The 27,015-nt window shown below is 56.8% G+C and overlaps 2 protein-coding genes across 2 annotated transcripts; both read right to left on the minus strand.

Moving 5' to 3' along the window:
* Window positions 1–103: 103 nt before the first annotated feature.
* Window positions 104–12,426, minus strand: IQCN (IQ motif containing N). The gene is given in 3 exon segments (XM_058563439.1): window positions 104–9,893; window positions 9,895–9,989; window positions 11,542–12,426. Coding segments are annotated over 3 exon segments (9,822 nt in total). The 5' UTR covers window positions 11,555–12,426; the 3' UTR covers window positions 104–179.
* Window positions 12,427–23,928: 11,502 nt separating this feature from the next.
* Window positions 23,929–25,713, minus strand: JUND (JunD proto-oncogene, AP-1 transcription factor subunit). The gene has a single exon (XM_058563770.1). It carries the CDS (start codon window positions 25,626–25,628, stop codon window positions 24,579–24,581), a length of 1,050 nt encoding a protein of 349 aa, XP_058419753.1. The 5' UTR covers window positions 25,629–25,713; the 3' UTR covers window positions 23,929–24,578.
* Window positions 25,714–27,015: the final 1,302 nt, after the last annotated feature.

Raw genomic sequence — 27,015 nt, forward strand, 5'->3', positions numbered from 1 at the left:
GCTTTGGGAGGCCCCTCCCATCCAGGACGTTCCAGATACTCCCAATACCGCCCCCCCATGCCCATGACGCCCCCATGAGCACAGGTGGACCAAGACCCAGGCTGCGCAGGGCTTTATTCATTAGATCCAGAGAGCCACACGGCCCCTCCCGGAGGTCCCCGCACCGGGCAGCCACGGTCCTAGACGCCTGGCCACTGCATGTGCTGCGGGTCATCCCAGGCCGCTGGCCCCAGGAGTGCGTCTGTGGTGAGGGAAGACCGGGCGTGGTGGCCGCGCCAGGTGGCTTGAAGCATCTTCGCTGCTCCCTGCTGCTGCCTCAGCCGGCGGCGGATAAGGAAGCCCCTCCAGGCGGACTGGATTGTCGTGGCCGCCTTGTTCTGGAGGTGGGACCGCTGGAGGCTCTGGGAGGTCAGCTGCGCGCCACAGCCCCACGGCACGCGTGCCTGGCCTGAGGAGCCCTGGCCCGTGCCGTGCACCACCCGTGTGGGCAAGGTTTGGCCGCACATGTGACAGGTGCGGGGGCTGGAACCCACGAGCATCACCACGCTGGGTGGGCTCCCCAGTCCCGGGCTCAGTGACTGGCAGAGGGCACAGACGTGAGGCTGGCAGGACTGGAAGCAGCGGTGGTCAGACATGGTCCTGGCCCCACTGCCCATCTCGGCCCACGTACCCGGTTGCAGCGTTGGCTGGGCGCGGCTCCGGCGGGTGCAGAAGCCTCGCCACATGGCCTGGATGACGGTGGCCGCTCTGGAGATCCGGGCCAGCTCACGCCGCACACGGTAGCCACGCCAGGCGGCCTGGATGATGATGGCCCACTGGTGCCACACCTTGACGGTACGGCGCACCAGGTAGCCGCGCACACACGCCTGGATCGTGACCACGGCCTGGATGATTATCTTCTCCACGTCCTGGATCGACACCACCAGCTCCCCCGACCGTCTGGGGTCCGCTGCCACCCGGCCGCCCGTGGCGTCCCACGGTACGGCGGCCCTGGCCAGCTCCCATGCGCCACCAGGGGCCGTGGTGCTGTTTGTGGGCCCGACTGCTACACTGGGGACAGCAGAGTTCCATGCTTGGCCACCAGCCACGCCAGCGTCCGTGGGGCCCTGGAGTACAGGGGGAGTCAGGGACGCCCTGTGACTGTCTCCAGGGGCCACGGCGCTGAGGAAATCCCGAGCCCCTGGAAGCCCCTCCTGGTTAAAAAGGGGCCGCCAGGAGCCACTCGGGGAAGACTCGTAGCCCAGAGACACCCTCCGAACCCCCGGGGGCGGCCGAGGGATGGCCATGTCATGTGCCGCCTCGCCGGTGCGGAGGATCGGCGTTAGGGCCAGCGGAGCACCCGGGCACCGTTCGGGCCCTTCCTGTGAGGACCTGCGGGCGTGCTCCCGCACCTGGGGGAAAGGCACAATCTTGGCCAAAGAGTCGTCCAGCATTTCTGAGACGAGGCTACCATGCACAGACCTGTAGGATTTTCTTGGGCCAAGGGACTTGTGGTGGCTGCTCTGAGCCAGGTCCCCAGACACTGGCTTCTGGAGTGTGCTGGGGACGGCTTCCATCTGGAGCCCGCCAGATGCCGCCCCGCTAGCCATGGACGGATATGGCAGCACACCTGGGGCCATGCCGAAGGCCCTTGACCTCCTGGGAGTGCTCGGGGTCCCCATCCTGGCCACAGACCGTGGGTGCAAACTGGATGCCACGGAAGTGCCACAGGCCAGCTTGGGTGACCCTGAGACTGTGGGGGAAGCCCCCATCCAGTGGGAATGGCTCCAGGGCACAACATGAGCCACTGAGGCCTGCCGATGAGCCCAGGGGGCCCCGGCACCCTTGACAGACCCCGTCTGCACACTGGGCACCCTGCCAGCAGCGACAGAATGGCAACTGGGGGCCCCCCGGCTGATTGCTGACCCCTGCTGCAGAGTCGGGGTGACACTGCCAGCTATGGAGTGCTTGGCAAAACTCGAGGGCTGGGGAGGGACAGGGGCTGTGCCACTGGTCATAGACTCGGCTTTGCTGGGGGCCACCTCCTCCAACAGCAGCCTTTGGCCTTTGGGAAGAGTCCCATCCTCTACCAGAAATTCATGGCCATAGTCGATGTCAGTTGCCAGGGGACTATGGTACATCCACGGGGTGTCCTCAAGGACCACGGACTCCTCACTGGGCACGGACACCTGGGACAGAGCTTTGTGCAGGTCCTCTGGCTTCATCATGGCCTGGCTGGCTGTGGTCTCAGACGGCACCATCCCTGGAGCCTGGCTCAACTGTGAGGCTCTTCGCAGGACCATGGGCACCCGGTGCCTTCCCTTGGCTGTACCACCCGCCTCCGAGGCCTGGGGATGAACTGGAGCCCAGCCGGCGGTGCGGGGTGCCTGGAAGGGGCCTGTGCCCTCCCCAGCCAGGGCCCCGTGGTATGGCCGGGGGGTGATCCCCACGAGCATGGAGCCCTGGAGATGGCTTTGGGCTACGCTTCCAACAGTGGAGGGCAGACCAGCTGTGCTAGCCGCGGACCCCAGAGCCAGGCCCTTATTCAGTCCCCCTGCCATGGGTGCTGGGACCACACTGGAGGCCACAGAACCAGAAGAGACACTTGGGCCCACCCCACTTGCCTCACAACCTAGGGGCAGGCTTGGAGGAGTTAGACTGGCTGAGGGTCTTATGGGGAGACTTCGCCTCTGCTCACCAGCCCCAGGTGCTGCAATGAGACTAGGGGAGAGCCCCCCCGCCAGAGAACCCAGAGGCAGGGTCCTGACCATGCCACGGGCCATAGACCCTGGAGGAAGGCCCTGGCCCACACCACTGATCATGGACTCTGGAGGAAGGGTCTGAGCCACACCATTGACCGTATAAGCTGGTGGAACGCTGGGGGCCACACCACTGGCCACAGTTCCTAGGGCCACAGCTGTGGTCATCCTACCAGCTATAGAACATGGCACCAGACCAGTGGCCGTGCCCATCACAGGCTCCCATCTGAAAGCACTGGCTTGTTGGTAACCAGATGCAGCGACTGCGGAAACAGGAAGACGCTGGAGGTCCAAAGATGTTGGAAGATCAACACAGACCTGAGACATGCTGGGGCCCACACTGGCCAGGGACGTGGGTGGATTCATACCCAGTCCAGGGGGCACTGAAGCCCAAGAGAAGCCAGCGCCTACCTCTGGGGCTTGTTCATGACCCAAAGGGGCATCTGCCACAGAGGCCAGGGCTGCAATGGGAGCCATGCCACCGGCCACTGGAGATTGATTTGGGCCCATTCCAGTGGTCACACTTCTCTGGCACATACTCCCTGTCAGGCCAGGAGACATAGGTCCCTGAGACATGCTTAGGAACATGCCCGCAGCCATGGCGCCCTGAGGCATGCAGGTAGCCACATCCCTGAACAGAACCCCCTGAGACACACTGCTTGCCCGGCCCAGACACAAGTCCTCTCCATGGACCACACACGCTTGGTAGGGAAGTGGGGCGGAAGGAGTGACAGCAGAATGTTCAGTTACTCCCGGGCACCTCCCGCCAACACCAAGGGGCTCATGGAAGCCCAGAGACACCTCGTGGAGCTCAGGGGCCTGGGGGTGTGGGGCTTCCTCACTCATCGTCAGAGGATCTCGACACGGGCGCAGCCCAGGGGCCTCAGAGGGCTGGCCCAGACCCTGGTCCATGCTGCCAGTCACACAGGGGTTTGGTGCACTCAAGGGGACTTCAGTCATAAAGGATGGGTGACACAGGCTAGGGGCCGCTGCGTTCACTCCTGATGACGGTGGATTTGAACCCACCCCAGGGGCGCAGCTTGGCTGACTGAGTGCACGACCCTTACCACTGATCACAGAGGGCTGGGGTCGGCTGGAGGCCAATATAGTGGCCACCGATGGCTGGGCCAGGCTGGGGGCCACCCCACCGGTCATAGATGCCTGGACTAGTCTGGGGGCTACTCTACTGGTCATAGACGATTGGGCTAGTCTGGGGGCTACCCTACTGGTCATAGATGACTGGACTAGTCTGGGGGCTACCCTACTGGTCATAGATGACTGGGCTAGTCTGGGGGCTACCCTACTGGTCATAGATGATTGGGCTAGTCTGGGGGCTACCCTACTGGTCATAGATGATTGGTTTAGTCTGGGGGCTACCCTACTGGTCATAGATGACTGGGCTAGTCTGGGGGCTACCCTACTGGTCATAAATGGCTGGCCCAGGCTGGGGGCCACCCCACTGGCCACTGATGGCTGGCCTAGGCCGAGGGCCACCCCACTGGCCATTGATGCCTGGCTTAGACTGGGGGCCACCCCACCTGTCACAGATGGCTGGGCTTGGCCGAGGGCCACTCCATTGGTCATAGATGGCTGGGCTTGGCTGGGTGTCACCCCACCGGCCATTGATGGCCAGTCTAGGTTGGCGGGCATCCCACTGGCCCTAGATGGCTGGCCTAGGCTAGGGGCCACCCCACTGACCCTAGATGGCTGGCCTAGGCTGGGGGCCACCCCACTGGCCCTAGATGGCTGGCCTAGGCTAGGGGCCACCCCACTGGCTCTAGATGGCTGGCCTAGGCTAGGGGCCACCCCACTGGCCCTAGATGGCTGGCCTAGGCTGGGGGCCACCCTCCTGGCCATAGCTGGCTTAGATAGGCTGAAGGTGACCCCACTGGCCATCGAAGCCTGGCCTGGGTTTGGGGCCACCTTGCTGGCTACTGATGGCTGCAATAGGCTTGGGGTCAACCTACAAGCCACAGATGGCTGCTGAGATACAGTAGGGACCACGTTACCAGAAGACAGACTTCTTGTGAGCCCTGTCCTGTGGGGTTTCTGGGACAAGCTCTCCTTGGGACTCACGGATCTTTGGCCTGAGGACATATCCCTGTCTGCTTGACCATCTGAGCCCCACTGGACACTCAAAGTCATGTGACTGGACGCTGAGCTGTGGTGCAGAATGGGGATCACCTTTGAGGCTGCAGAGGGCTGTTGGTGGAGGTTTGGGATCGTGTGCGTATGGCCCACTATCTCAGTCTCTTCCACATCCCCAAGCCCCAGGGACCTTTCCATGGCCTCCCCAGAGAGGAAGGCATCTAGAAGGAGGTCCCCATCCAAGCTGGCCTCTTCTACCAGGTGGACAGCAGTCATGCTGGCCACGGAACTGGTGGAAAGGCTGTGCGAGCTGCAGGTATGCAGCGAGCTCTGGGAATTGCTCACATTTGGGCTGTAGTCCGTGGAGCCCTGAGAGAAGCTTCTGGCCAGGTCATCTTCTAGATCCTGTGGCAAACTGGCCACCAGTTCCCTGAGTGTGTGGCCTGTCAGCAGCTCCTGTGGGCAGTGCGCGCCAGAAATGGTACCCTGCAGTTGATTCCTCTCCCGCCCAGGGGTGGCTGTACGGAGGAGGGTGGGTGCCAACCTACGGCCTGTGGAGGCTGGGGACAGGCTGGGATCTACCTGAGTCTTGGGTGCCCAGCGATGAGCAGGAGCCACGGAGCCAGGCAGGAGAAGCGGGATTATGTCACAGGGGGTCCGTGGTCGGGTTGGGGGCACTTTGCCCATGGCAGCCCGCAGTGGACTTGAGGTCACCTTGTTGATCATCTCCCTAGTGCCTGTGGAGGTCCCTTCATGATCTAGGGACTGGCTCTTCTGCATGGCCTCCTCAGGGACCACAGGTGGCTGTTGTGGACCTTTGGCCACTAAGGGTCGATACACACTGGGGGGCACCCTGCTGACCCTGGAGGTCTGACACCCACAGACGGGCCCCCCATAGGCGGCAGCACGCTGGTGGGAGTGGGCAGCCCTCCCACCGCCCACAGTGCTGGGCAACTTGCCTGGGGCCACCCTGCCCTGCCCGGACGATGCCCACGGATGTGAGGCCACCCTGCTGACCATGTGTGGATTGTGGGAGCTCATGGCCGTGCCACTGGCCACTGATGGCCGGCTGGTGCTTGGGCCCACGCCATTGGCAATGAGCGGCTGCCACAGACTAGGGGGAGGCTGCAGGTAGGGCGACTTGGGCAAACTGGGGCCCATGTCACTCACCACAGGGTTGAGGTCTGATGCCAATTCACAGACCCTTGGGTGTGGGCAAACACTTTCTTCACTGATCTCAGAGCTCAGATACAGGTTTAAGGAGAATTCCCTGCTGGGCCCCCTCTCCCACGGTAGACAGGGGTCCAGGGCCGCAATCAGGAGATAGAGATGAATGGTGGTGATCACCCTACAGGTCAAGGAGGCTCCCACAGGGACCACCGAGGAGCAGGGTGACCCCCCAGTCACGGCCCCATCCCCCATCCCCTCCAAGAGCCTGGCAGGCCCGCCTGTGACGAAGCCCTCCCAGGCCCCAGCCTGGGGAACCCTGACCTTGTTGGGCTGTGGTCTCCTGGGGCCCAAGGTGGGCCCACACGTGGCTGCCGGGCTCCCCATCTGGTCCACCTCCGCCGGAGTGGGCATCACAGCCAGCCCGCTTCTCGCCGTTTTTGTGGTGGCCTTGGGGAGGATGACTCCAGTCCTCGGGGCCGCCTGAGACACAGACTGGCTCAGGACGGCGCCCAGCTCACCCTGACACAGGGCTTGGCTCAGGGTGGCTTGCTCCTCCTCCGTCAGGGCCTTGCTGAGCGCATCCGCCAGTTTGCCCTGCGTGGCCTTAGCGAGTTTTGCCTGCAGTTCGCCCCAAGACAGGGTGCGGGACAGGGCGATGTCCAACTTGCCCCAGGACAGCACCTTCACCAGTGCCGTGCCCAGCATGCCTGGGGACAGGGCCTTGGCCATCGTGGTGCCCAGGACTTCGCTGGACAGGGCCTGACTCAGGGCTGCCCTCGCTTCCCCCTGGGAGAGGGCTTTTGCCAGCAGGGCACGGAGGTCTTCCCGGGACCCCAGCAGGGCCTCCAGCTCAGCACCCAGCGAGGCAAGCTGGGCAGCTGGCAGCTCCTCCTGGCAGGGCACAGCCGGGCTGGCTGCTGACGGCCGGGCCCCGGCGGCCCCGCCGTCACCCCAGGATTCAACGTTGCACGTACAGTGTCCGGCGGACACCAGCAGAGGCACCGGCAAGCTCTGGGTCGCGGAGGCGCCCTGGTGTGGGCCCTGGGTGGCCTTGCCCTGTGCGTGGCTGTGGGGCGGGAACTGGGCTAGTCTGTCCTCCCGCTTGGCTCGGGGCCGAGTGCCAAGGGTGCCAACATGCTGGCAGGGCTGGGAGGAGGCCTTGAACCCGGCCAGGAATGGCTGGGACTGGGTCTTGCTGCTGAGCTCAGCAGCCTGGTGGGCTGTGTAGAGGCATTTGGCTGTTTCCGAGACCAGCTGGGCCTGGTACTGGGCCTTGGTCAGCCCGGTGGGCAGATGCCCTTGGGACTGGACCTTTATTGCTCCTGCGGCCAGATGTGCCTGGGACTGCGCCTTGGTTAGATGTGCGTCCAGGTGTGCCAAGGACTGGGTCTTGGTCAGCTTGGCAGGCAGATATGCCTGACGTGAGGTTGTGGTTGAACGTGTGGCCAGCTGTGGCTGGGCCAGGGCCTTGGCTGGACGTGTGCCCAGCTGTGGCGGGGGCAGGTCCGCCGCCGTTTCTACAGGCCCATACACCTGGGACTGGACCTTCCTGACATCCATCCTCAGGTGTGCCGTGCTCCCATCCTCAGCCACTTTTGCCCAGGAGGAAGCCCTGGGCATTTCCACGGTCACACATGTGTTAGATACTGTTTCCATTTTCGCTTGTTTCTGGGGGAAGGGCTTAATCAGCTCACCTTCCAGAGGAGGCCTGGCAGAAGCCTCAGGAGCGCCGGCCCCCAGGTGTGGCAGGGGGAAGTACTTCACCTTTCCCTCAGTCAAGTACGAGTGGGACGAGAACTTGACCATCCCCGCTGCCTGCCTTGCATCCACCACAGCCTTGGCCTTTGGTGCATTTAAAGACGTGTGTGACGAGGTGTTGGGAATCGCAGCTGTCACCGCTGCAGGAGGTGGAGCCTTCAGATTGCCGGCTGCTGGAGGGGGCAGGCACAGGGTCCTGAGGATGGCGGCCACCGAGCGTAACTGGGCTGGGGTCTTGGTTATCATGGCTGTCAGGCGCGTCTGGGGAGGGGTCTTGGTCACTGAGGCTCCCGGGAGCGTGTGAGATGGGGTCTTGGCCATCGCTGGACACATCTGCAGTGGGGTCTTGGTCACCGTGGCCATGGGGCACATCTGGGGTGGGGTCTTGGTCATCATGGCCGCCGGTTGTGTCTGGGTTGGGGGCTTGATCATCGAGGCCAATGGGCACATCTGGGGTGGGGTCTTGGCCATCGTGGCCACTGGACATGTCTGCAGTCGGGTCTTGGTCATCGTGGCCATGGGGCACATCTGGGGCTGGGTCTTGGTCATCATGGCCACCAGGCGTGTCTGGGGTGAAGTGTTGGTCATCGAGGCTGTTGGTCTCATCTGGACTGGAGTCTTGGTCATCGGAGCAGCTGGGCAAGGCTGGGGTGGGATCTTGGTCATCATGGCTGGTGGGTATGTCTGGGGAGGGGTCTTGGTCATTGGGGTCACCGGATACGCCTGGGTTGGGGTCTTGGTTATTGTTACTGTGGGCACTGGGCACGGCTGGGGTGAGGTCTTGGTCATCATGGCTGCTGGGTACATCTGGAGTAGAGTCTTGTTAATCGTGGCCGCTAGGCACGACTGGAGTGGCGTCTTGGTCATCGTGGCTGCTGGGCTCGTCTGCGGCGGAGTCTTGGTCATCGGGGCTGCCAGGTACATCTGGGGTGGGGTCTTGGTTATTGTTACCATGGGCACTGGGCACGGCTGGGGTGGGATCTTGGTCATCGTGGCTGCTGGAGATGTCGGGGGTGGGGTCTTGGTCATCGTGGCTGCTGGAGATGTCGGAGGTGGGGTCTTGGTCATCGTGGCTGCTGGAGATGTCGGGGGTGGGGTCTTGGTCATCGTGGCTGCTGGAGATGTCGGGGGTGGGGTCTTGGTCATCGTGGCTGCTGGAGATGTCGGGGGTGGGGTCTTGGTCATCGTGGCTGCTGGAGATGTCGGGGGTGGGGTCTTGGTCATCGTGGCTGCTGGAGATGTCGGGGGTGGGGTCTTGGTTATCACAGGTGGTGGGCCTGCCTGGGGTGGGGCTTTGAGGACCTCTGTTTCCATGTGGGTCTGGGTCTGGGTCTTGAGCGGTCCGTGAACTGCCTGGGCATACCTTCCAGATGGTGGTGGCCCTGAGGCTCCTGCCTTACTGGCTCTGGAAGTTACTTGCTTGGTCTTCATCACATCCCCTTCTACATGGTGGACAAGGCAGGCACTTCTGGCAGCTCTCATCACCAGGCATGGCTGGCGCTTCGCGTCTAGACTCACTGGACACGGCAGTCTGATGGTGATAGTTTGGTGTGGCAGGAAGGTGACGCCCGGGCCACCAACGGCACAAGGAGCTTGTGTGCTGGGCTGTGGAGCACCCTGGGGCTGTGACAGGACCAGCTGGGGGGCGCAGGCAGCCAGGCTGTCGGAGGAGGGGAACTGGGTCTCCCTGCTCACCATGACGGGCTGGGTCAGAAGGCACCTGCCCTCCTCCGGGTGCTGGAAGCGCACCTGCTGCGGGGGGTGGTAAGGGATGTCCCCCTCCTTCACGTTCACTTTTCTCTCCACTGCCTTGCCCGAGCGGAGGAGGCGCCTGGTGCTGAAGCGCCGCCAGGCCTCCTGGATGGCCTTCGCGGCCGTCATCTGGGAGACCAGCTTCTGCCGGAGCCGGTAGCCCCTCCAGTTGGCTTGGATGAGGGTGGCTGCGCGGGACAGCATCATGTCCATCTCGTCCACCAGGACGTTCTTGAAGGCCTGGCTCTCCACCACGGCCCGGAGGCGTGGGATGCGGCGAGGCACCGTCTTGTCCTTGTCCGGCTGTGGCAGAAGGGTCTCTCTGGATGCAGGCAGCTCATGCTGGGGCTGTGGATACAATGTCCCCGCTTTGTCTGGGAGATCGGGGACGAGCTGGAGCTGGCAGGAACTCTGCCCATTGGGTGGCGACTGTAGCTGTGCTGCTTGCGGCATTGTCTTGGTTCCCGGGCAGGTCAGCTTTGCCTGTGGGGGCGGCAGGGAGGGGCTCAGGGAGCGTGGTCATGCAGACGAGAGGTGTCTGGCTGGGGCGGCACTCACGTCGGAACCTACATCTTCTTGTTCCTGGCTCTTCGCAATCTTCCTCCTCTCCTTTGCAGGCCCTCTCTCTCCCAGCCACCTGCCCAGGTGGCTTCTGAGACCTATATCTCCCTCCTCATCCTGTGGCGACTTCAGTGCACATCTCACCTGAGTGCCTGACCACCTACCTCATCTCACGCTTCCTCTGCACCTGGGACACACTGAGAGTACAGCACTGGTTGCACTGCTTTGGGAATTTCCTCTTTGTCTGTATGTGTGTGTGTTGTTATTTGCCTCTCCCCGTTGATTGTGAATTCCTAGAGGGCAGGAACCAGGTCTGAGTCATTTCTGTGTCCCCGTCTCAGTCATAGGGCCTAGCTGTGAATGGGTGGGTGTTGGGTGAGCAGCTACCTTGACTAATAAAGGAGTGGGTGAGTGGATTGTAAATTGGATGGATAAATGGATGCATGACTAGATACTGAATGGATAAATCAGTGGATGAATGAATGGTGGATGGGTTGGAGAGACAGATGAAGGGTTGGTTGGGTGGAAGAATGGATGAGTGAAATTAATGAATGAATTGATGAACAGATCAATAAGGAAATGGACACATGGATGGATGGATGGATGAGTGGGTAAATAGATGAATGAATAGATGGGGGGATGGGTAGGGTGGAGGGATAAATAAACAGATTGATGGGCCGGCCCGGTGGCGCAAGCGGTTGAGTGCGTGCGCTCTGCTGCGGTGGCCCAGGTTCGCCAGTTCGGATCCCAGGCGCGCACCAACGCACCACTTGTCAGGCCATGCTGTGGTGGCATCCCATATAAAGTAGAGGAAGATGGGCATGGATGTTGGCCCAGGGCCAGTCTTCCTCAGCAAAAAAAGAGGAGGATTGGCAGATGTTAGCTCAGGGCCCATCTTCCTCAAAATAAATAAATAAATAGATTGATGGATAGAAGAATGGATGGATGGATGGATAGATAGATGAGTGGGTAAATTGGTGGGTAGATGAGTGAATGGATGAATAGATGGATGGAAGGAGGGTGGGAGGGAGGAAGACAAGGAGGATTGGATGGATGGGTGGGTGGAGGGATAAGTGGATAGATGGAGGGAGGGAGGAACGGATGGATGGATAGATGAGTGGGTGGGTGGACAGCGGATGGATGAAATCTGAGTAGATACATGGGTGTGTGAATGAAGAGAGCTGAAGGAACAGGTGAAGAGATCAATGAATAGGAGGTGGACTGATGAAAGGCTGAATGGGTTAGTGAACAGGTGGTGGATGACCGATAGGTGATGGATAGATCAATGGCAGGTGGAGGGATGGGAAGGAGGAAGGAGGGGTGACTGTGGCTTTCAGAAGTACCTTGGTGCAGAGAGAGTTGGGGGGCTGTCAAGCAGCCCTGATGCATAATCTGGAGCATAACACGCTTGTTTGGCAGAAGTCCCCCCCTTCCGGCTGGGCCAGTCCGACCCCTTGCCCAGATATCTTCATACCTTGGAGGGTCATAGAGTTGAAAGAGGAGCAGGAGAAGAAGGTGCAATCTCAGAAGCCAGCTTGCAAGAGGAAGCAGCTTTCAGCTCTTCATCCCATGCAATGTGCAGCAACACTGCCCTGGGCTGGCTCTGTCCTCAAGACCAACATGAAAAGAGGCGTTAAAAGCGAAAAAAACCCTAAAGTCTCAAAACAAAAAACTTTTAAGTTCACAAAGATGAATGTACAAAGATATTTATTCCAGTGTCATTTTGTACGTAAAAATAAAACTGGAAATAACCAAAAAGATGATTGCTCAGGATCAGTTCCAAGTGCATAAAGAAGGGTGTTCAAGATGTGCGTCACTGTATTGTTTAGAAAAGTCAAAACTGAAAACAACCCAAATGCTTATCAACGGGAGTTGGCTTAAATTAATCAACTGAACATTCACGCAGGAGTATGCTATCCAGCCATGAGAAATGGTGTCCACATCCACAACAGCAGCTAAAATTAAAAAGATGGATGCATCATGACCACTTGGGGAATCCGTCAGCATCTTGAAGGCGAGTCATCAATTCCACCCTGACGAATACACTCACAGGGTCCAGATGTCTATACTCACCCGAAGCAGAAACCATCCAAATGCCCATCAACAGGAGAATGGAAAAATCAACTGTATATTAATATATCACTATAAATAAATGTCAATAGAAATACTAATTTATAGGGCCGGCCCCGTGGCTTAGCGGTTAAGCGTGCGCGCTCCACTACTGGTGGCCCGGGTTCGGATCCCGGGCGCGCACCAACACACCGCTTCTCCGGCCACGCTGAGGCCGCGTCCCACATACAGCAACTAGAAGGATGTGCAGCTATGACATACAACTATCTACTGGGGCTTTGGGGGGGAATAAATAAATAAATAAATAAATAAATAAATAAATATTATTAAAAAAAAAGAAATACTAATTTATAAAGCAACGAACCCCACGCAGCTCCGCGATGAGAATGAGCTCTGCTACACAGTCAGGCGTAGTTTAACGCCAGGGACATGTCCTGAGAAATGTGCCATGAGGCGATTTCGTTGTGCGAACATCAAAGAGTGTATTTACCCAAACCTAGACGGCACAGCCTGCTCCACACCCAGGCTCTACACCGATCTTATGCAACCACAGTCGTCTACGCGGTCTGTCGTTGACCGGAACATCGTCATGCGGTGCTTGGCTGTATAGATGAATCTCATACACATTGTTTTGAGTGAAAGACATAAAAGAGGACAAACTTGTTATTCTAATTATAGGAAATTAAAAGGGAACCGAAGAAATTAGGCTCTGCTGCTAGGAATCAGGACAGTGACTGCCCTTGTGGTGGGTGGCTGGGAGGGGGCATGAGAGGGCTTCAGGGGCCAGTCATGTGGGTCTGCTCGGAGTGTGAAAATCCAACCTGGGTGCTTTCCTCTGTGCACGACCTTCATAAAGAGGCCAAAATACTTCTAAGTGATATTGAGGATATGTAATGATGTGAGCAAATAGTCACAGCATAATCGTAAATGAAAACTGCAAGTTGTAAATCTATATGCACTATCTGACATGGCTTTTTTTTTTAAAGATTTTATTTATTTATTTATTTTTCCCCCCAAAGCCCCAGTAGATAGTTGTATGTCATAGCTGCACATCCTTGTAGTTGCTGTATGTGGGACGCGGCCTCAGCATTGCCAGAGAAGCGGTGCGTCGGTGCGCGCCCGGGATCCGAACCCCGGGTCGCCAGCAGTGGAGTGCGCGCACTTAACCGCTAAGCCACGGGGCTGGCCCTGACATGGCTTTTTAAAAATATTCTGTACAAACACACACACACATTGGAATATGCATAGAAAATCTAGAAGCATAAACATCAATTTGACAAATGATTATATAGATCTTCGTCGACTTACGATAGGATTACATCCCGATAAACTCATTGTAAGGTGAAAATATTGTAAGTTGAAAATGCATTTAATACACTTAACCTATAGAACATCATAGCTTAGCCTAACACACCTTAAACATGCTCAGAACACTTACGTTAGCCTACAGTAGGGCAAAATCATCCAGCACAGAGCCTATTTTATAGTAAAGTATGTATTTATTGATATTCTATTTATTGATATATCTATTTATTGATCTATTTATTGATATTCATATGTAATTTATTCGTAAGTAATTTATTGAACACTGTACTGAAAGTGACAAACAGAATGGTTGTAAGTGTATCAGTTGTTCACCCTTGTGATTGCCTGGCTGACCGGGAGCTGTTGCTACCCAGCATCACAAGAGAGTATCATACTGCACATCACTAGCCTGGGAAAAGATCAAAACTCAAAATTTGAAGTACAATTTCTACTGAATGTGTATCATTTTTGCACCATCATAAAGTCAAAAAATTGTAAGTGGAACCATAGTAAGTTGGGGACTGTCTGTATGTGCATGTGTGTGCATGTGTTTGTGTGAGGGGTGGGCTCATGGGGGACTTTAGTGAACAAAATTTCAATTAAAAAATTAGGGGGGGCTGGCCCTGTGGCGTAGTGGTTAAGTTCAGCGTGCTTCACTTTGGTGGCCCGGGTTCTTGGGTTCGGATCTGGGAGCGGACTTACACCACTCATCAGCCATGCTGTGGCAGCATCCCATATACAAAACAGAGGAAGACTGTCACAGATGTTAGCTCAGGGCCAATCTTCCTCAACAACAAAAAAAAAAAATTAGGGATTTTGCCCTTTTAGTCAAGGTGGCAGAATGACATGATGTGGGAACCAGACCCCCTTCACTCAAACCTGGAAATGATGGATAAGATATTTAACAACAATGTTACCACGACCAAGCTCTCACTCATGGATGAGATGCAAATATGCTAAAGAAAACATGACCAGTTATCAAAAATAATAATACTATAGCCAAGTAGTATTTATTCCAAGGCTGTAAGAATGGTTCGACATGTATAAATCCCCAAAAGTCATTCATTACATCTAGAAATTAAAAAGACAGCCATACAATTTGTGTGTGTGTGTGTGTGTGTGTGTGTGTGTGTGTGAGGAAGATCAGCCCTGAGCTAACATCCATGCTAATCCTCCTCTTTTTGCTGAGGAAGACCGGCTCTGAGCTGACATCTATCACCAATCCTCCTCCTTTTCCCCCCAAAGCCCCAGTAGATAGTTGTATGTCATAGCTGCACATCCTTCTAGTTGCTGTATGTGGGACACGGGCTCAGCATGGCCAGAGAAGCGGTGCGTCGGTGTGCGCTCGGGATCCGAACCCGGGCCTCCAGGAGCTGAGCGCGCGCACTTAACCGCTAAGCCACTGGGCCAGCCCCCAACAGCTACTTCTAATAAAAACTTATAAAATTAGATAGGATAATACCTAAAAATTGTAAGGCTAACCACAAAACCACAGCAAATGTCGTTTCGAATGACGAGACCCTGAAGTTGTCTCCCTGAAAGGAAGGAGCAAGAGGGGCGGTTGGCCGCCCGCTGCAGCAACCATCGTGTCGTCGTGTCTGGTGGTCACAACAAAAGCACGAGGACAAGGACTTGAATAATCAGCACAAATATTTGAAAAGGAGAGCTAAGCTGGTGCAGGGATTGTCTACCTAGAAGACCTAAAGGGTATTTAAACATGTGTGTCCCATCTTTCCTAAGTTATGTGGCTGCATACAAAATCAACAGCTTTTCTGGACTGGAGGCAAAACCAGCTGGAAATGGAAATGGGAAAAAAATACCACTCATAGTAATGTGAAAAACTATACAATTCATAGGAACAAACTTTACACAAAAGCCAAAAGAGTCATATGAAGGCCAGGAAAGGAGACAAAAGCCATCTGAAAGGTGAACCAGGAGGTCAGGAAGAAAGAATTCACATAACTTAGTATTATACAACGGCGCAACTCACAGGGCATAATTTATGTCCAGTTAGAATCTCAATGGAGAGTTTTTTGAAGATGGAAGGAATGATTTCAATGTTCAAATGGAAGAGTGAATGAGAGCAGCCAAGAAGATCACGAACAAGAGGAGTAATTAAGAGGACCTCGACTTACCAGAGGCACAAACACACTTGAAAGCCGTCACGGCCAAACAGTACAGTACCCTCCAAGGACTATACAGCAGACCATGGTGACAGAAAAGCAAAACCAGAAATTGATCCCAATGTACCAATGGCACATCATATTTCAATTCAAGAGGGAAAAATCATGTGTTTAAACAAATGGTACAAGGTAATCCATCTGGAAGAACATAAGCTTGGACTTCTATCTCATGTCATATATCAAAAAATTTCAGGTGGATTAAAAATATGAGAATATTCATTAGAATGTGTATATAACCTGTGAATCAGGGAGCTCTTATAAAACTAAACAGGAAATGCAGAAGCTCTGAAAAAGACAAATATGTTTGACTTCATAAAGAGAAAAAAATTGTATGGCAAATGATGCCATAAATAAGGCCAAAAGACAAAAGATTGGGGAAAATGTTTGCAATGCGTGTGATAATGAGTCCAAGTTAATTGCCTGCTAAAATAAAAATACCCAGACTCTTTGGAAGACTGTAACAGAACCCAGAGCCTCCACAACATAACATTCACAATGTCTAGGATATAATCCAAAACGACTTGACATATGAAGAAACAGGAAATAATCCAAAACAACATATGAATAAACAGGACATATGAATAAACAGGAAAATGCAACTTATCTCTTGAGAAAAAGTTATCAATGGAGTATGACCCTAAGATGCCCCAAATCTTGGAATTAGCAGGCAAGAATTTTAGAGCAGCTATTATAATTATGCTAAATAGAAAAATATGCTCATAATGAGTGAAGAGATGGGGAATCTCACCAGAGAAATAGAAAAAAATAGATATTAGAAAAGCAGTATGGGCTGGCCCGGTGGCACAAGAGGTTAAGTGTGCGCACTCCACTTTAGTGGCCTGGGGTTCACAGGTTCAGATCCCGGGCGCACAGTGACGCACCGCTTGTCAAGCCATGCTGTGGCGGTGTCCCATATAAAGCAGAGGAAGATGCACACAGATGTTAGCCAAGGGCCAATCTTCCTCACAAAAAAAGAGGAGGATCGGCATGGGTGTTAGCTCAGGGCTGATTCTCCTCACAGAAAAAAGAAAAGAAAAGTAGTAGGTGGAAATTCTAAAATTGAAAATAATATCTGAAATCTAAAAATTCTCTGGATGGGCTAAACAGCAGAGTGCAGAAGAGTCAGTGAGCCTGAATATAAATAGATAGAAATTATCCAATCTGAAGAACACAGAGGGAAAAGAAAAGTGAGCCATAAAGCAAGCCTTAGGAACTGCGGGACAATATCAAAAGATCTATCGTACGTGTAATTGCGATCCCAGAAAAAAGAGGAGGGCATAAAAATATTTGAAGAAATAACGGCCAAAATGCATTGAAAATTGATTTTACAGATTTTAAAAGCTCAGCAAATCCTACGTAAGATAAATACACAGAAAGACACACCTGGGTTTGACACAGTCAACGTTCTGAAAAACAAAGATCAGGTCTGGAAATCAGTCAGAGAAAAATAACACATAACACACAGTGGAGCAACGATTCAGCTGGCTTCTCATCAGAAATGACGGAAGCCGGAAGACAGTGGAACCCCCATGAAGCACTCAGCCCAGTCGGGAGACAGAAACCACACAGAAGACTACACCAAGGAAGTTTAATATAAAGAATTATCAATGATACTAAAAGAGTATAAGATAAAAGGAAACTCTATGTGTTTTCCGAAGGCTGAGGAGGTGTCTGCAAGGAAGGCAAATTTGGAACAGGTTCAGATCTCCTGGAAGAAGACGTGGTTCGGCCCACCAGACGGCAGAGACGTTTGCTGATTTGGTCAGGCAAGAGCAGGTCTGGAGTTCCCAGGCAAGAAAAGGCCGCCCCCAAGGGCAGGTGCAAGAGCCGGTGATCAGCCATTGGCAACGTGAGCACACACCCCGAGGCCAGGTGCTGGTGGGCACAGGGACCTGCAGAGTGCACGGGCTACTGTGACAGCTCTTGCTTTGGGCTCAAGAAGGCTAGAGGAAGATTTTCACCAGGTCAAGGCTGCAAAGTTGCAGAGAAACGACATTCTGGACACACACCTGGGGCAGGTTCCCCTGGGGTCTTCACACCTCCACCACTGGCCCCTCTGGCTGGAGAGCCTCTTCCTCCTGCAGCGTCTCAGCAGCACCCTCTGCTGAGGCAGGTTAACAGCATACTCACTCGAAAGGTGACAATTAAGGGAACGCCTCTCTCTTTCACAGAGCACACATTGAGAGGTGCTTCTGGAGCCCAGAGGCAATATATTGAGGACTGACACACTCTGCTGAAGGAAAAACCCGCTACCAACCCATAATTCTACATCCACAGAAAATATCCTTTGAGAATAAAGTTAAAATAAAAACATGTTCGGATAGGGCCAGCCCAGTGGCTTAGCGGTTAAGTGCGCGCTCTGCTACTGGTAGCTCGGGTTCGGATCCCGGGCGCGCACTGACACACCGCTTCTCCGGCCATGCTGAGGCGGCGTCCCACACACAGCAACCAGAAGGATGTGCAATTATGACATACAACTCCCTACTGGGGCTTTGGGGGAAAAAAGGAGGATTGGCAATGGATGTTAGCTCAGAGCTGGTCTTCCTCAGCAAAAAGAGGAGGATTAGCATGGATGTTGTTGCTCAGGGCTGATCTTGCTCACAAAAAAAAAAAAAAAAACACATGTTCGGATAAAAGAAAACAGCAAATCTGTCACCTGTACGTACACCTGTACTATAAGAAATACTAAGAAAGCTTTCAAGCTGAAGGAAACTCAGATCACTGAAAAGAAATGAAGAGCACATCAGAGATGGTAAATATCTGCATCAATAGGAAAGACCTCTTTTTCCTCTTTTGTAAAAAAAAAAATACATATGGGGACGGCCCCGTGGCGTAGCGGTTAAGTGCGCGTGCTCCGCTGCTGGCGGCCCGGGTTGCGAACCCGGGCGCGCACCTACGCACCACTTGTCAAGCCATGCTGTGGTGGCGTCTCATATAAAGTGGAGGAAGATGGGCATGGATGTTAGCCCAGGGCCAGTCTTCCTCAGCAAAAAGAGGAGGATCAGCATGGATGTTAGCTCAGGGCTGATCTTCCTCACACACACAAAACAAACATATGACTGGATAAGCAGAAATTAAAACATTGCCTTGTGGCATTTAAAATCTGTTGTAGATGTAATCCATACGACAAATGAAGCATACAGGATAAGAGTGGGGATGTGAAGGACACACAGTTGAAAAGTTTTTACATTTTAGGTGAAGTGAACAATAGTAACTCTAAGTCAGTTGTGCCTTAAGGATTATGTTAAGGATGTATATTATAATTCCTTGAGCAGCCAAAAAAAAAGAAAAAAAAGCAATAGTTAACTTATGGATGGATGGTTGGATGGTTGGATGGATGGCTGGATGGATGGCTGGATGGTTGGATGGATGGCTGGATGGATGGTTGGATGGTTGGATGGATGGTTGGATGGTTGGATGGATGGTTGGATGGATGGTTGGATGGTTGGATGGATGGCCGGATGGTTGGATGGATGGTTGGATGGATGGCCGGATGGTTGGATGGATGGTTGGATGGATGGCCGGATGGTTGGATGGATGGCTGGATGGATGGCCGGATGGCTGGATGGATGGCCGGATGGTTGGATGGATGGCCGGATGGATGGCCGGATGGTTGGATGGATGGCTGGATGGATGGTTGGATGGTTGGATGGTTGGATGGATGGTTGGATGGATGGCTGGATGGATGGCTGGATGGATGGCTGGATGGCTGGATGGCTGGATGGATGGCTGGATGGATGGCTGGATGGATGGCTGGATGGATGGATGGCTGGATGGATGGCTGGATGGATGGCTGGATGGTTGGATGGTTGGATGGATGGTTGGATGGATGGTTGGATGGATGGTTGGATGGTTGGATGGATGGTTGGATGGTTGGATGGATGGTTGGATGGATGGTTGGATGGATGGTTGGATGGTTGGATGGATGGTTGGATGGTTGGATGGATGGTTGGATGGATGGTTGGATGGATGGTTGGATGGTTGGATGGATGGTTGGATGGTTGGATGGTTGGATGGATGGTTGGATGGATGGTTGGATGGATGGTTGGATGGCTGGATGGATGAGTGCAGCCCAAGATTCAGAACTTGGAGATGGCAGCTTCAGGACCTGAATGGGTCCATCCCAGAGTCTGGGGTTTCATCAACCACATGGTTCAGCCCTTTTGATAAATTCAACCAAAACGAGAGCACAGATGACACAGTGAGAGAAATGGGATTACAGGGGACGGGAAGAAGGAATAGGAGTCCCCGGACACATAAGCCACGTGGCTGGCTCAGCAATTATGACTAAACCCCTCTGACCCTCAGTTTCCCTATCTGTCACATGAGCTTAGACCACTCTCCCAAGCTCCCAAGGAGAGGTGATAGGCTCTCCCAGCTGGGTCCTCAAAGCAGACAAACCCACCTTGAGGTCTTTGGGGGCCCCTGGCACCCCTGCTCTGCGGGCTGAGGAGCTGACCCACCTCTCAGAGTGGACCAGAGGGCCCAGGGGGACTCTGAGGGTGCTGGGGGCCAGGGGAGAATGACCGGGCCCCCATGAGCTCCCCGCCACACCCTCCACCAGCCCCACTCACCTGCCCCTGAAGCTGAACCCACCAGCCCGAATGGCCAGCCTCGGGGCCCTGGTGCCACAGGGCCTTTGTGAGTCACGGCCAAGACCCAGCCAATCCCCTCCAGTTCCTGGGGGGCGGGGTTCTAGAAGGCAGACTTAGTGGGGTGGGGCAGGACTGGGTCAGGGTTTAGGGTCGTAGTGGTTGCTACATATTGCCTGCCCATCCTGAACAGAAAGTTAGGGCTCTGAGCACAGACGGGACCCCAAAATCTCCCCCCATGTGTCTGGAGGCAGCGTCCATCTCTTATCCCTTGGGCGTTTGCCGAGCGCCTACTTTGTACTGGGACCTGATCTGGGCCTGGGGACACAAACAACTCCAATAAAATAGGGGGTGTGAAACTGATAGGAAGGAGTCAAAGAAGGGGTGGGATGGGCTGAGCCCCACAGGAGGGGAAGAGACAGTCATGGGAGGGAGGGCATCGCAGGCAGAGGGCACAGCACGGGCAAAGGCTTGGGGTGGGAACAGGCTGGGCGTGATGAGGGACCGTGGAGGAGGCTGATATGGCTGGAGGCCAGGGTGACAAGAGAGGGAGGAGGGGCTGAACGGGGGGCCTCGGAGAGGAGCACAAGAGTTTGGGTTTTATTGAGAAGGCCAGGGGAGCCATGAGAAGGTTCGGAGCAAAGGGGGCATAGGCTCTGATTTGGGTCCTGAAAGGCTAGGCTGGGGCTCTATGTCTGGCTCTGAGGACAGGGGTTCCCTAGGGCAGGGCTGGGCCCAAGGCTCCTTGGGATCCCCACATGGCCCGGCAAAAGTGGGCATTGACTATGAGCCACAGTCCTGGAGGAGAGAGTGAAGCCACTGTCCCCGACCACCTCCTGGGGCTGTGTCGAGGCCTGGCGTGAATCACCGCTGGCCAGGCCTGGGCTGACACACACCTTGGCCTCAGCTCAGCAGGGTCCAGTGAAAGCCACACAGCCTGGCCCCCAGCCTGGCCCCAAGGCCTCTGCCTGGCCTCCTGGGGGAGCCCCTGGGGGGCAACAGAGCAAGAGGCCAGCAGGGCCGCCCAGCCTCACTGCACAGAGATCCCCTAGTCTTGTCCAAACTGTGGGTGTAGCTTTGGGCAAATCCAGGGATGTGGCAGTTGGACAGGACATATGTCCTGTCTCCACAGTGACCAGGACAGTCCCCATCCATGCCCTCAGTGAGCAAGACACAAATCCAGAGCAGCCAGGGCAATGATGGCAGAAGCACAGAGCACTGTGGGAGCCCAACAAGGCCTTGGCCAGCCTGGGGGCCACTGGCGACCAGCGTTGGAGGAGGAGGAGGAGGGCATCTGCCTCTGAGGTTGAGAGGTGGCACTCAGCTGGGTGGCTGAGGGAAGATGCTTACCAGGCTGGCAGCTGCAAAGGCCCTGAGGCCGGAAGGAAAGGAAACAGAGGGTTTGGGTGGGGAGGTACCCGGAGAGAACCATCTTACTCCTCCAGGGTCAGGTGCAGTCAAGGACTTTTTTCCAGAAAGGTTTCAAGGAGGAACCAGGTCTGTGGCTTTCAAAAAGCCCCTCAGGTCACACGCTAGTGAAAGAGGCCTCGGCTGAGCCCCAGGGCTGCTGGGCGCACACCGGAGGCCAGCTCTGCCATTCCTGAGACTCACAGAATCTCTGTGTAAGAGTGTCTTTTGTATGCTAACGGGATGACTGGTGGCTGGGAGAGCCCCTGGGTAGCTCCAGGATGGGGGGTGGTCACCAGAAAGACCCAGGCATGACTAGAGGGTGGGAAATTTCAGCCCCACCCTCCCCCAACATGTGGGGAGGGGAGACGGGCTGAAGATGGAGTTAGTCACTGAAGGCCAGCAATTGACTCAGTCACGCCTGCGCAGTGAAGCCTCCGGGCTTCAAAGAGCTCCCGGGTGGGTGGGCGCATGGAGGCGCCAGAGGGTGGCGCACCCAGAAAAGGCATGGAAGGTCCACGCCCCTTCCCCACGCCTCGACCTCTGCATCTCCTCCACTGGCTGTTCCTGAGTTGTATCCCTTATGATAAACCAGTGATAATAAGTCAAGTGCCTTCCTGGGCTCTGTAAGCCGTTCTGGCGAATTACTAAACCTGAGGAGGGGATTATGTAAAACCCCGCTTTATAGCTGGTTGGTGGGAAGTACAGGTGGCCACCCGGGACTCGCTCCTGGCGTCTGAAGTGGGGCAGTCTTGGGGGACTGAGCCCTTACCCTTTGGGGCCTGTGCTAACTCAGGGTAGACAGCGTCAGAACTGAATTGTGGGACACCCCAGTGGCTGTCTGGAAGTTGGAGAATTGGTTGGTGTGGGAAAAAGACCCCACACATCTGGCATCAGAAACGCTGTGAGTACAAACAGTGCAGGCGGGTGTTGGGCAGGCCTCGCCACCTCCGTGGGCCTCCACTTCTCTGTCGATTGGGGGCTGCCCGGGGCGTCCTCGAGTATCATCTCGTTGTTGTTCGTCCCCCAAGCACTTCCAACCTCTGACCTGGCAGATTGGAGATGGCGCCTGTACATGAACACACCGATTTCACAGCACAGGAGGTGGAGGCCAGAGTGGGGAGAGGACTGGGCTGACGTCACGTGGTGAGGTCACACAGTTAAAAAAACAAACCCCGAAGCAGCCCTTGAAGCCTCCACAAATGGGCAGAGCCGGGCCGATAGCGAGAGGATATGTGCAGGTGCAGCAGCCTGGTTCTCTCCACGGCTGAGGGACTGCGGGCACACGGCTTCCCTTCTGTGCCCCTCCACGTCCTCATCTCGAAGACAGGCATGCCTCACCACCCACCTTCAGTGCCCGATACATGCCCGCCAGCTTGACTTACCCTGTGTCCTTGGCCACCAATGCTCATGTCCCTCCAGGCCCCAAGCGAGGCAGAAGCCCAAGGCCCACGGTCTTTTGCCCCCACAATAGGAAAGGCCAGAGCAGACAGGAGAAGAGGGTAGCCTGGCAGTCAAGGCTCTGGAAGTGAGAAGCCGAGGTCCAAATGCCCCTGCAGAACCTCCTCAAAAGCCTGTGTGACCTCAAGCCAATCACTCAATCTCTCTGAACCTTCGTCTCCTCAATACAAGAGAATAGGATGTTTAGGGGAGGGTACTTCAGGGAGTCCTTGGAAAATCCTGGAGTCCAAGTCAGTGCCCTGAAAGGGAGTTGCCACAGCAGTCAGCACACCTCCAGTCCTGGAGGCAGACTCCCGGGCTCAGATCCCACCTGTGCCACCTTCCTTCTGGGCCTGAGACTCGGTTTTCCCATTCACCAACCAATAATAAGAGCTTACATTGAGCACCATCTGTAAGCCAAGCACTGCCCTGTAAACAAACTCTCACTCCCCGAGGCTTTATGGAGTAAATCCACTATGTTGTTCTGCCTCTTTTTCGGACAGGGAAACAGAGGCCCAAGTTAAATTTCTACCTTTTCCTCCCTGCCTCAGGCTGGGACTGTCTCCTTTGCATCCCGCAGTCCCTGCTCCCCGAAGGGGAGGCAAAGGGGACACCCACGGCCTCAATAGTTCCAAACGCTGCGTGGAGACCCCAACGTCCCTCGCCAACCGGGACAGCAGTCGGCCCCGCGCGCAGGCGCGCCTAGATGGCGCTCGCTGCGCGCCAGATGTGTAGGCCCCTCCCGGCCGCCGGCTCCCTCCTCCGGAGCGGGGACGGAGGGTGGCGGGGGGAAGCAGGCGAGCGGGCCAGGCCCCGCCCAGCCCACAGGCCCCGGCGGGGGAAGGAGGAGGCGGAGAGCCGAGCTGGCGTAACGAGACTTTACTGAAAACAGAAAACCGGGCGAACGAAGGATTACAAACAGGAATGTGGACTCGTAGCAAAACAAAACAAAACAACAAAAAGGGCGGGAGGAGGGGTGTCGGAAGGACGGAAGCGGGGGCGAGAGAGCGAGGAAAGGGGAGGAGGGAGTTTTTTTTCTTCTTCCCATTTCTTTAAAAAACCAACACAAGAAAACACACACACACACACATACAACCAACGTTTGTTCCCGAGTAGAAACATAAATAGGGCAGAATCGAACACTCTGTTCTTCTCTCTTCCAAAGGCAAAAAAAAAAAAAGTAAAAGAAAAGCAAATGCAGGGCTTGAGGCTGCGCCCCCTCGGAGCCCCCTTTGGCGGCGGTGTGTACAAAGGGGCGGCCGGGGCGCGCGGGTTTGTGCAACACCGGGTGGCCCCGCGCGGGGTACAGAGGCAGCGCGAGGGCGGTGGGGTCATGCGCTCGCCCCCCAGGAGCAGGGGGTCCAGCTTGTCGAGTCTGAGGCGCCCTCTCCGAGTCATGGGCACCCTCCGGGTCCCCGGGGCCGCGCCCTCTCCGAGTCCGGGGCGCCCACGCCCCCCTCCCATGCGAACCCGCCTCTCAGGGAGGGGGCCGCGCATGCGCCCCACGCGCGGGCTCAGTACGCGGGCACCTGGTGCTGGGGCAGCAGCTGGCAGCCGCTGTTGACGTGGCTGAGGACCTTCTGCTTGAGCTGCGCCACCTGCTCGCGCAGCAGGCTCGCCGTGGACGCCAGCTCCGTGTTCTGGCTCTTGAGCGTCTTCACTTTCTCCTCGAGGCGCGAGATGCGCTCCAACTTGCGCTTTCTGCACTTGGAGGCAGCGATACGGTTGCGCAGCCGCTTGCGCTCCGCCTTAATGCGCTCCTGCGTGTCCATGTCGATGGGCGACAGCGGCGGGCTCTCGCCGAAGCTCGGCACATCGGGAACCGTCTGCGGCTCATCCTTGAGCGTGGCCAGGCGCGGCGGCCCCAGCGCGCCTGGGGGTGGAGGTGGTGGCGGGAAGGGCACGGGCTCGGCGGCAAAGGCGACTGTCGCAGCGCCCCCCGCACCCCCGGTGCCGCCCGCGTAGCTGCTCAGGTTCGCGTAGACCGGCGCCTCGGGCGTGGCCGCCGCCGGGGCCAGCTCGCCGGGAGGCGCGGCGCCCGCGGCCGTGCCCGAGGGTCCCCCAGCGGCGGCGGCGGCAGCGGAGGCCGCGCCCGCGCCCAGCTGGTTCTGCTTGTGCAAGTCCTCCAGGGCCTTGACGAAGCCCTCGGCGAACTCCTGCTCCTCGCTGGCTGCCACCTTGGGGTAAAGGAACTGCGTGCTCGTCGGCGTGGTGGTGACCAGCCCGTTAGACTGGATGATGAGGCGCTCAAGCTCTGGCGAGGCGAGCTTGAGGAGTCCCAGGTCGGGCGAGGCCAGCAGGCCGTCGGGGGGCGCCGCGCCCGGGGTGCCGTCGGTGCGCAGGGGGGCCGGGGGCGGCGCGGCCGTTGGCTTGAGCGCCGCCGCCACCTGCTCGCTCAGGGTCAGCGTCAGCGCGTCCTTCTTCATCATGCTGCCGGCCGCCGCCGTCGGGGGCGCCCCGGGGAACAGGCGACCCGGGGACGCGAAGCTGCCACCGCCGCCACTGCCACTGACGCCGCCGCCCAGGCCGCTCAGCGCCTCATCGCCGTAGAAGGGTGTTTCCATCCTCCGCCTCCCCCGCCGCGCCGGCCCGGGGGGGGAGGAGTGGCCGCTGCCGCCCGGGGGGCCCGCGCCCCCCCCCCGCTTGCTCGGCCCTGCGCCCGCCCCGGCCGCAGCCACTGCGCCCGGCCCTCCGCTGGCGGCGGCTCCTGCGGCGCACAGCCCGCGCGCCCTCTTATAGCCTCGGCCAGGCGCGATGAGCTCACTGCCCCCGCTCGCCATTGGGCGCGGGTGACGTCGCTCATTTGCATGGAGGGGCGGGGCCAAGCCACCGACGCCCCCTCTGGCTGCCGTTGCCCCGGTGACGCGCGGTAAACGGCACAACAGCGCGTGGCCTTGTGGGTTGACGTCATGGGGGCGGTCCGCGCACCCAGACCCGGTCACCCCCGCCCCGGGAGCGCTGTGTACGACCAATGCCCCCAGCGCCGCCTCCCGCCAAGGCACGTCCCGGGTGGCGTGATGGGCCCGGCCACCAGGCGCCCGCCGGCGCCGAGGCCCCGCCCCGCGTCCGCGCGTGGGGCCCCGGCGGGCGGGCGGCGGTGCCGGCCTCCGGGGACCGGAGGGGGATGGGGCTCCGGATGGATAAATACCTGCCCTGCGCCTCCCGCCCCACGAGCCCACAGTGGTTCCCTGATCGCCTCTGCCCAGGCCTCCTGCGCGCCGGGGGCCGAGTGCCTGGGGGAGCTCTTCCCGGTGGTTCTCCGGGGTGTGGGCCGGGTCTGTCTCCACCTCACTCCCACCCAATCCCCGGTGATGTTTCCCCCAGAAAGACGCGAGAGAGGAGAGGAGGGCTTCCAGAAGTTGCTGGAAGCGCTCTGATCCTGATACTTTAAACTGGAGGGGGTCTAAAGCGCGGAGTCGGAATTCCTGATTTTACAGACGGGAAACTGAGGCTCGTCGAAGTGAAGTGACCTGCCCGCAGGGGCCAGGGCTGTGACCAGGTCTGAGCTCTTATCCACGCGGTAAAAGCCAGGCGTCCATGCCCCTGGACAGCCGCCTGTGTTTTAACTGTGCGTCTGCCAAGTTCTGCTGTGGGTCTCCCAGTGAGAGAGCTGACTCTAGACCCCCACAGTTGCCCCCTTAGCCCCCGGGCTGGGTTGGCAAGGAAAGAATCCCAGCTGATAATTATTACCTGCTTATTGCTATTATGACTGTCAGAGCTTAATGGGTCGCCTTAAAGGCTGGCTGGGGATGGGATATGAGGGAGGAGGGAGGGACCAACCTCCCCAACAGTCCCAGGGGATCCTTGGGACATCTGTGTCTGACCGCCAGCCCCTAAATACAACCCCTCCATGGCTCGCACCACACTCAGGATGGAGCCTACTCAGCCAGGTGGTGGAGGCCCCACACCCTCCTTCCCCTGACCTCTGGCCTTTTGCCTTCACTCTCTCTG

Source organism: Diceros bicornis, chromosome 20 (assembly GCF_020826845.1).
Source record: "Diceros bicornis minor isolate mBicDic1 chromosome 20, mDicBic1.mat.cur, whole genome shotgun sequence".
Lineage (NCBI taxonomy): Eukaryota > Metazoa > Chordata > Mammalia > Perissodactyla > Rhinocerotidae > Diceros > Diceros bicornis.

Bases quoted from the DNA above. Each gene is read 5' to 3' on its own strand.
- JUND (XM_058563770.1), bottom strand. From the start codon at position 25,628: ATGGAAACACCCTTCTACGGCGATGAGGCGCTGAGCGGCCTGGGCGGC.